The sequence below is a fragment of the Anopheles moucheti genome, chromosome 3 (assembly GCF_943734755.1).
Source record: "Anopheles moucheti chromosome 3, idAnoMoucSN_F20_07, whole genome shotgun sequence".
NCBI lineage: Eukaryota > Metazoa > Arthropoda > Insecta > Diptera > Culicidae > Anopheles > Anopheles moucheti.
In genome coordinates, this window is record NC_069141.1 from 74,746,576 (window position 1) to 74,756,569 (window position 9,994).

The following is a 9,994-nucleotide window of genomic DNA, read 5'->3' on the forward strand; positions in this document are numbered from 1 at the left end:
GGGGGCGCGGTGTGGTACGCGTTGTGTAACAAGCGCCAAACCGAGCACGAACCGATCGCGATTAAGTAATCGCCAAACGGGGGTGGCTCGGGCAGGTAGGATGTGCAGCCAGGCACCGTGGCCCGTACGGAAGGGTATCTTCCGGTCGACCGGACAGTCGGACTTTGTGCCAACGCGCACACCGAGCCCGGTCGTGGAGTTCCCACTGTCGCCGCCACCACCGACCCAGCCGGGATCGTCCCCGTCGCCGCTCGGTTCTTGCTCGAGCAAATCGGCCAGCCCGGTGCATTCGCACCGCAATGGCATCACGCTGAATGTGGCCAGCCCGCTCAACAGTCCGCGCGTTACCGTACTCGAGAGTCCGCTCGGTAGTCCGGCCAGTGTCCGCACGACGTTCGAGATTCCGATCGAAAGCGTTACCCAGGTGAGAGTCCGTCATGGATGGAAAAAAGGTTTCGGGAAGCAATCCTGTACGTCCTTGACCGCCGGGTAAACAATGGGACCCCAGAAATAGAACCCGCCTCGTCGTTGGCATCCGAACGGTGGGGCATCTGGTTGGGGGGGGGGGACCAATGGGAGGCGTCCAGAAATAGAATATTTTATGCCATTATTAACGGTTTCATAGAAGTCAAACGTTTCCACCAACAGTGCAGGTTTGGTTTCGGTACTGCTGGTACAGAACAACAACGTGCGTGTTTTAGTTTCGTTTACACACCACACCATCACCACGTCTTTGCTAGATGGCGTGCGCGCGTGTGTACTAAAAATAGTGCCACATACGAACCACGGACGTGTACGTGGTGACGTGGTGCCTCCGCGCGTTTATGTGATCGAAACAAAATACAAATCTACAAAGCACCCAAAAAACCAAAAAAAAAAAACACCCCCAAGCTAACAATACACCCCTTCCGTTCTTGGTTTTTGGAAAAAATGGACATCTCTCTTCCAGAAAATGATTCTTCTCCACGGTAAAGTTTCGTTGGGGACCAATCCTCAGGGGACCGTATGACGTTTATTCGGATGATCGATTTGAGCAATTTAATGTGATGGTTTGGTGTTATTGAAGCCGAAAGGTCTGCTCCGCGATCGGATTGTTTATACCACGCAACACACAAGGTGTCCAGGGTGTGTGTGGATCTGGCCTTTTGGAAGACAGTCTCATCACAATTATGATGATGGGATCACGATTCCGAGGGGATTCGCAACTGTCATAAATAGCGATCTTATTTTGATCTTAGAATCCTATCATGCCGGTCTCGATCGCTTGTAATGTTTAATAATCCCCCGAAGGCACCTGTTGAGTACCTCCAACATGGAGAAAGAATGCACCGAACTTTGAGTGGTCCTATAGGCTTTTTCATCAGCGGACATCTCAATGTCGAATATTTCAGATTAACCAGACACGATGAAGTACACCGCACCGAGTTACAACACAACACACATGTAACAATCAGTACAAGTTGTGATAAGCTATCGCCCTGCAAATGGGGTAGCATTTTTGAAGTGCCGTTGGCGGACTACTGAATGTCCGGAACATGCTCCAGCGTCAACAAGCACTCTGATGGGACTTAAAGCCAGTTTTATCTAGTTCGTTCGTGAATGTATTTTTAACCAACTTGCTTGTTGGCTTGTTTTTTTTTGTTTGTTATCGAAACCCTCAGCCCATCATCAATTCCCTAGAATAATGAGGAGTTGTGGAGTTGACATTGTTGACTCACACTCTCTCACACACCGCATGGTCAATTGGCGTTGAACGATTTTTGAACACTCGTTAGCGTGGATTCATTTGTGATGCAAAGTTTGTCCGAACACACACACGCCACCCTTTTCATGTGCGATCGAGATGGCGTTAAGAACGGACATTGCAAAACTGTCGCCGACACTTCACCAATAAAAAGCACTTGCAGCTTTAGAGCGCCCGATAAGCTGTTATCTGTTTTAAAACAACAAGTTTCTTTTTAACACACTCAACTTTTACATTCTCGCCCGAAACAGGAAGCGCGATCGGTGAAAATGGGTGACTTCCAGCAGGCCGAGGCAAACAACATTGCAGCTCACAGTCGCAAAGTACAGAGTGACCACTTCAGGTGTGTTTCCAATATTTCTCGCAGTGCCATATACACTTGTTTGTTAACTCCTTTTCTGTGTCCTTCTCTTTTTAGTGCGGAAAATAAGGCAATCTCGCAGGCCCAGCAAAAGCAAACGGTTTCATCGAGCGGTATCTTTAACCAGGAAAAGCACGTCTCCTCGACGACGCAGTCGACGTTCACCATGTCGAACACCAGCACGATCAGCTCGTCGTCGCAGATGAGCACACTGTCCTCGTCGTCCGGCATGAACGGGTTGCTCGGTGCTGAGTTTCCCTCGTTCGAGGATTTCGAACGGTTGACCAACACACCGGAGGAGGTCGACAACACGATCATGAAGTACTCGAAGCATTTGGCAGGCTACGTGCAGAACCTGCAGCAGACGGAGCAGCTGAAGAAGGCGCCGACACTGTTGAACCACATGAACGAAATCATACGGCGGGCGTGGGCCGTCCCGACGCACGGTCACGAGCTGGGTGCGAGCCTGTGCGACACGCTGCGCAATACCGGCGGGCTCGACATACTGATGCGGAACTGCGTGGATAACGATTCGGAGGTACAGTTCTCCTCGGCACGCCTCCTGGAGCAGTGCCTTACGACGGAGAACCGCACGCATGTGGTGAAGAACGGGCTGGACAAGGTGGTGAATGTGGCGTGCGTGTGCACCCGCAACAATGCTACCGATCATTCGCGCGTCGGTACTGGCATCCTGGAGCATCTGTTCAAGCACAGTGAGGACACCTGCTCGAACGTGATCCGGCTCGGTGGTCTGGACGCGGTACTGTTCGAGTGCAGAAAGAACGACATCGAAACGCTGCGACACTGTGCGGGAGCGCTAGCGAACCTGTCGCTGTACGGTGGGTCGGAAAACCAGGAGGCTATGATTAACCGCAAGGTACCGTCCTGGTTGTTCCCGCTCGCCTTCCATAACGACGAAAACATTAAGTACTACGCGTGCCTGGCGATCGTGGTGCTGGTCGCGAACAAGGAGATCGAAGCGGAGGTGATCAAATCCGGCACACTGAACCTGGTGGAACCGTTCGTAACGACGCACAACCCATCGGAGTTTGCAAAATCTAATCTCGCGCACGCGCACGGTCAAAGCAAACACTGGCTGCAGCGGCTCGTTCCGGTGCTGAGCTCCAAGCGCGAAGAGGCACGCAATCTGGCCGCGTTCCACTTCTGCATGGAGGCGGGCATCAAGAAGGAGCAGGGCAATACAAACATTTTCAAAGAGATTGGCGCGATAGAGCCACTCATAAGGGTGGCAAGCTCACCGAACGCGATCGCATCCAAGTTTGCCGCCCAAGCGTTAAGGCTTATTGGTGAGGAGGTCCCGCACAAGCTGTCCCAACAGGTGCCGCTCTGGTCGACGGAGGATGTACGCGAATGGGTGAAGCAGATTGGGTTCGGGGAGTACGAGCAAAGCTTTTACGACTCGAAGGTGGACGGGGATCTGCTGCTGCAGATGCAGGACTGCAATCTCTGCAACGACATCGGCATGAAGAATGGCATCCTGCGGATACGGTTTCTCCGGGAGCTACAGAACCTCAAGAAGATGGCCGACTATAGTTCGCGTGATCCGGACGGTCTGCATGCGTTCCTGAGCCGGATTGGGCCGGAGTATACGATCTACACGTACACGATGCTGAATGCCGGCGTGGACATCGAATCGCTCCGAACGCTCGACGAGGATCAGCTGACGGCAACGTGCGGCATCACGAACGCCATCCATCGGTCACGCATTCTGCAGGTGATCAAGATGAACGAATCGATACCTTCCTTCCGCTCGGAACAGAGCACGGAGAAAAGCTTGGACGTGTTTGTTAGCTACCGCCGCAGCAATGGTTCACAGTTGGCCAGCCTGCTGAAGGTGCATCTCGAGCTGCGCGGTTTCTCCGTCTTTATCGATGTGGAGCGGCTGGAGGCGGGCAAGTTTGACAACAATCTGCTGCAGAGCATACGGCATGCGAGACACTTTCTGCTTGTGCTAACACCGGAGGCTCTCAATCGCTGTGTGGATGACGTCGAGTGTAAGGATTGGGTACACCGGGTATGTAGCGCGATACAGCATCAGTGTCCCCAGGAGTCGTCATGGTAGTCTAACGATGGTTCTTTTTGGCATCTTTTAGGAAATCGTGGCAGCTCTCAACTCCGAATGCAACATCATTCCCATTATCGACAACTTCCAGTGGCCGGAGCCGGAAAAGTTGCCCGAAGACATGCGCGGCGTATGCCATTTCAATGGAATACGCTGGATCCACGACTATCAGGATGCCTGTGTGGACAAAGTGGAAAGGTAAGCCGGACTGCCTTCTGAACGCATCAGTTGCATGCCGTAACACTAGCCTCTACAACACGTGCCTGTAACTAACTTTGCGTGTTTTCGGTTCTCTTTTGGATTGTTTCCGAAAGTTTCGTTTATTTTCACCACTTAACATCACAGACACGACATACTGCATGATACAAATGCGCACACGTTCATTTGCAACTGCACCTTATTGAAACTTTCCACCGCCGGAAAGTGGCAGAAGTAAAGAATTTTTAATATTCGTTTTGCATGGCTTTATATCAATTTTTGTTTGTTGAAGCTTCTTCCATTGCCTGCCAAGTAGTGTCCTAGTGGTACACCGTGTATGATGATACAAAAGTTCAAGCCTTTTTTTCTCTCTCTCTTCCGGCCCATTTCTTCCTCTCAGGTACATTAGAAATACCACTAACCATAACAATCGCTCAAACTCCGTGCATAGAAATAGCTAAGCTGTACTAAAACGCTACAACTACGGTGCTGATGCAGCTGGTGCAATAGCAGGAGCGTGTGTGTTTCGTGTGCTTGACCCCGTGGTTGTACCAAAGACAGTCCGGTGTATGTAGGGGTGGGCTTTTCTTTTGTGTGCTCATGTTTAGAGGATGAGATAAGCAATCATCGTCCAGAAATGCATCTCAACTGCTCAGCAAAGGATGGAAGGATCAAACTGAGCCTGAGTTGCTTGCACATGCTTCTCACCCTGCATTGATCTCAGTTCGCCCGCCGGTGAAGACGCAATCTCAGCTCCGTGCAGTTGTCGTATGTGGGGAATTTGTGTATGTGTGTGCGTGATGGTGGTGGTGGTGGCAATGTAAAATAGGCAGAGCTTTGCCACACTGGGAACTTCAAACTTCAATTCTGCTTGTCTGCGAAGAGATATACGCGTACTGCTGCTGTGCTTGTGGTGTGTTGTTCGAACATCGGTTCGAGCTGTGTTTTTGTCTGTGTGCTAACGAACTACACCTGTGTGGTGGGTTGGACTGAATGTGCATGTGCGTGGGAGGGACGGGAGAGGGGAATGGGGAATGCAAGCTGGCTAAAAGGACATCCGTAAGCATCAAACCGCGGAGGTGAGCCCAAGAATGGCATGAATACCTTTTTTTCCCCCTATTAACAACGCATTTGCATGAGATGTTTTTTTTTAGTTGGTTTTACCTTATTTTTTTATCTGACACTAATTTTGAGAGAGAAGTAATTAATAATGGACAAAGCAGTATGATGAACTTTAGGAGTTCCTTAAAGAAATTAGTCTTGAGTGCAACTTGTACTTAGTTCAACTAAGGAAAGAAGAGATCTCCTTTCAGTACTTCAAACCTTCGTCGACTACGATAAAATGCTCCAAAATTGATCAATTTCAGCAGTTTCGACATCAAGAGAATATCCTCGAAGAATGTAACGCATCGTTCGTTCGGCTGTCCCATTTACGCTTGCTATCATAGACCTTGCTTGAAGATCTTCCACATAAGACTTTTAATGTCAGTTCAGTCCAATAGGAGAAGATCTTCGAACAAAACTCCTTGATAATGTGGAAACAGCTAAGCGAAGTGAAAGTTCTCTCTCTCTCTCTCTCTCTCTCTCTCTCTCTCTCTCTCTCTCTCTCTCTTTCTCTCATGAATGTTCTCTTGGTATTCGAATTTTAAAACCAATTTTTTTCTGGAGCTCTTTGCTTCAATCGACGGAGATTCGAAATTCTGGAAAGGATCCAAGGAAAGATCAGCCTTCAATAATGGAAATTGAACATCTTGACACTAGCACAAACTTTAAGTAGCTCCTTGACCATGGGCTCCTGAGTTAAGGGTCGTGCTCCTCAGTTCACCAAAGTGAGCTATGGATCACCCGAATCACCATTTTCTCATCATTAAGTTATATTTTACTTCAGAATCTCTCCCTTTCTCCACTAACTCCCTATAGATTTTGTTCAGTCTATTCTGTCCCATGTATCGAAATAGTTTCTCTTCAACACTCTACTCCAAACCATTACTTACACCCTTTTTCTCGTGCTTATCACGTCTGATTGTAGGTTCATGCGAGCAGAAACAAACGGTCGCGGAGGTATGATGGACCACGGGAGCCGGCTGCACAGTCGCCAGCCAGGCGATGCAACACCCTCGTCCGCCATCTACCAGCGCATGCACAGCAACGATTCGGGCAAGAGCAGCGACAAAGAAAACAGCCGTAATCTCGAATGACTAGATGCCCCTTCGGTTGCCAATCCGTCCCCGGTCTCGTTAGGTTCTACCGGGTCGCTAAACGGTGCACCGAGTGCCATCCCTGCCAGCGTCGCGGCAAGCTCGCACCCGCCACGGTACTACTCCTCACTGGCCCAGCTGTACCGCAAATCGTCCAGCCCAGCCAGACAGGGTCCGACGGGTGGGAGTGGTGGCGCACGCGGTGTGGCGCGCTATGCCAAACCGAACCGTGGTGTACCCGGTGGGATGAACTCACTGCCCCGTCTGCTGGGTGCGAGAGCTACCGAGCTGCGGCGTAGTTCTGCGGCCGGACTGAACGTGGTATCTCAGCGTCCTCCGTTGCCGCCGAAGATTGAACTGCGTAGCCACAGTTACGACGGTTTGCTGGACGATTCGGCCAGTATGCAGCGGGGCAAGGCGACGGGTGTAGGACAACCGACAGGGACAACGCTACCAACCGAAGGGCATGATCGAGTCGATGGGCGAGGTGTGATCGCTGGCCAGCAGCAAGGAGAGCTTGAGGAATCAATCGTCAGGAAGGTGTTTGTAGAGCCGAGCGGTGGCTCGGTCGGAACGGAAGCGTCGGTCAAGAGCAAAAACAGACGATCACGCAGCATGGACGATCTGTTCGACGACGACGGACCCGGCGGGGACTGCAAGTTATTCGACAACACGCAGAGCATGGAGACACTGTTGGAGCCGGCATCACCCACATCGGCGACGGCTCCCGAATGTGCTCCCGAGACACCGCCACCACGTCCGCTCGGAGGTGGTAACATCTGCCTGAATCGACGCTTTGTGCGCGAAGACACAGTGGAGCGTCCGGACGACACGATCGACGACTCGCTCGGATCTCACGCCGCATCACACGAGCAGCTGTGCGAAAAGGAAACGATCACGGTCGACAGTACGCCTCGGTCGATGCACGCGGACGACACTGGAGCCCACGGCCAACCGAAGCGGCAACCCGACGAACAGGAGGAGGACGATATCGAATCGACCCATTCATCCGTAACCTCCTCGCACGGATCAACGGCATCGGGCGAAAGGGGCGGTGGTGGGCCCAGGAAAGCTCCCAAACCACTGATCAACCGGTACGTGAAGAAGGTGAAATCGTTCATGAAGATGTAACGCCATGTAACGTGTGTCGTGTGTTACATCTCGCTCTCGAATATGCGTTAAGGGTAGTATTAGTGGATTGTACCGTTGTGCGTGTGCGGTAAAACAAAATCCCCCAATTTCGAATCCTCCACCGCCAGCCGTCGAAAAGATGGCCAACGGTGGCAACCTTTTCTTTGTGATCTTTTTGGGAAGTGAACGCGTGACGTAACGGAGCAGTAGTGTGAAGCAAACGAAAACTCTGCTCTAAACCAAACCCTTGCTCCACTGGCTGGATCCACGCGATCTTGCTTTTTGTAATCGCTTTTAACAATCGCTTGCTTGCCGTGTGTGGCGCAAGATGGAGATGTTTTGTGAGGATTTATTTAATTTAACTCCATTTTCTTTTATGCCGACAATCAACCATCAGGGTGGTTGAGATAGGACACTAGACACTGTTCCATTAAGTTAGTAATTAAGAGAAGGTAGAGCAACAAGCATACAATCACACACACACTAGTAGACCCACACATATGTTACAAGCGTCTAACCTTACTGTTTTGCGATGTATTTTTGTCGTCTTAAGTTAAACTGATCGGCTGTATTAGTGTAGCCGCTATTATTACTATTACTACCACTTACTACTACTTACATCATTGTGATTAGTTTCGCGCAGCTGTCGTATGCCGTTGCGCGGAATGCTGGAACGTTGTAAAATATATTATTTAGACCTTTTAGCGTGTAAGCAGAAAACGCGGACGGATGGGAGCAGCAGCTTCCCATTGCGGCCTAACCACCAACCACCATCAAAGTATCTAGGGTAAGGATTGCGCATACCGATGATCGGCTTACCGATGTGAATAATTCTTTCTGCCTATGACGACATAGTCTGCGAAAAAACATAATGCGAACCGGCGTTTTAGGGTCGCACTGCTGTGGATGCGAAGTTGTGGAGCCTTCTTTTTTGTTGCAGCATCCTTTCGATCGCGCTTTCATAAGCAACCATTATGACCTCTTGAGATGTGTTAGAACGATAAAGCGCGGGGACAAGCTGTGGTCGCTGCCATTGCGTAAAAACAAGTGCTTTAAACATAAAACAGAACTGTGAAACCTCGGTGTGTAACAATGAGGAGAGCGGAAAAAGGAAAACAGAAACGCAAATTGTATGTTTTTTTTAACAGTATGTTTAATAAAGCAAAAATACACTCACAGCTAGAGAGATTTTTTTTTGGCGAGGGGGAGGGATTAGATTTTACAATGATAAACGAAAGGACTGATAATAGTGGGGAAAAAGGAGTTGTATTACGTGCTCTTATGTTGGATGTTGTTGTGGTAGTTTCGGCCATCCAACATCACAAGAATACGTTGAGCCTGAAAGAAATCAAACGGAATCTGCTGCTGTTGCTTACATTAGCGCGTTTCTACTGCATTTGTAAAAGTTTTATGTATTTAGTTAGTTAAGTTACTTAGATATTTAATTTCTTTTGTGTTTTATTGGAGTTTTATAAATTTTCTGCAAGGTTTTCGGCAGCTCTAATTCCAAGAAGATTTTAGAAGCTTTTGTGAGGTATATTCCTGGTTTTATGCTTACCATCGAATTCTTAAGGGATTTTAAAGTAATTTCCTAATATCATCTCCCTAAAATTAAAGAAATGTTTCCAGCTGTGTTTACCATGCGATTTACAACAATTTATTAAAGCTTTTCCAACAGTTTCGCACAGATTTTTAGTTGTTTGATCAATTTCGAAAGTCCAGAAATTTTCTACAGAATTTTCATTACATTTTAACTATTATTTATGAACTTTTATGACTTTTCTGAATTTTTCAAAACATTATCTGCATTTTTTTGCTTGCGTTTTACTTGGCATCCACAAACTTTCCTATAGTTTTAGACAAAATGTTCATCCCTTTTTCACTAGTTGTACAAGTGCTTTATTCACTTGCTTTACTTGCAGTACTGATCAATAGGAACAGTTTTTTACGAACTGTTAGGTAATCTTCCAGTGGAGCAGTGGAGGATCAATCCTCTTGGAGGCGCAGGGCAGAATTTTTAAAGGGGGGCCTATAATTTTGCTGCGGCATTAACGGTGTTAGACAGGTGTACTTCAAACATGATTTAACAACACCAGCAAAGTATCTTAAAGAAAGCTCCCTTGCGTACATCTCAGAGTTCTGTTGCGTAGCCCTGTAAATGGTCCGTTAAGTTAGTCTATATATAAAAGTTTGTACGCGCTAAGGAAAACCATAACGCCACTAGTTGGATCACATTTGCTACGATTTACGTACATTTACGATTCCTACGCAATTTTGCT

General features: G+C 48.6%; 2 protein-coding genes across 8 annotated transcripts in view; both read left to right on the plus strand.

Annotated features, from left to right (window-relative positions):
* LOC128300594 (NAD(+) hydrolase sarm1) overlaps positions 1 to 6,590 on the plus strand; it is a 36,180-nt gene extending 29,590 nt beyond the window's left edge. For 6 of the 7 annotated variants that reach the window (XM_053036712.1, XM_053036714.1, XM_053036716.1 and 3 more), the window contains 4 exons: positions 1,996 to 2,087; positions 2,163 to 4,140; positions 4,220 to 4,386; positions 6,416 to 6,590. In XM_053036712.1, coding sequence (XP_052892672.1) covers positions 1,996 to 2,087; positions 2,163 to 4,140; positions 4,220 to 4,386; positions 6,416 to 6,584 — 2,406 coding nt within the window. In that variant the 3' untranslated portion in view covers positions 6,585 to 6,590. Of the gene's footprint in view, positions 1 to 1,995; positions 2,088 to 2,162; positions 4,141 to 4,219; positions 4,387 to 4,786; positions 5,466 to 6,415 lie in introns of all 7 variants that reach the window. The other variant, XR_008287337.1, reaches the window with a different exon arrangement.
* A 12-nt stretch (positions 6,591 to 6,602) lies between these two features.
* LOC128300595 (uncharacterized) lies at positions 6,603 to 8,893 on the plus strand. The gene has a single exon (XM_053036718.1). It carries the CDS (start codon positions 6,831 to 6,833, stop codon positions 7,713 to 7,715), a length of 885 nt encoding a protein of 294 aa, XP_052892678.1. The 5' UTR covers positions 6,603 to 6,830; the 3' UTR covers positions 7,716 to 8,893.
* Positions 8,894 to 9,994: the final 1,101 nt, after the last annotated feature.

Excerpts from the sequence above, each read along its gene's own strand:
- LOC128300595 (XM_053036718.1), top strand. The coding sequence starts at position 6,831 with ATGAACTCACTGCCCCGTCTGCTGGGTGCGAGAGCTACCGAGCTGCGG.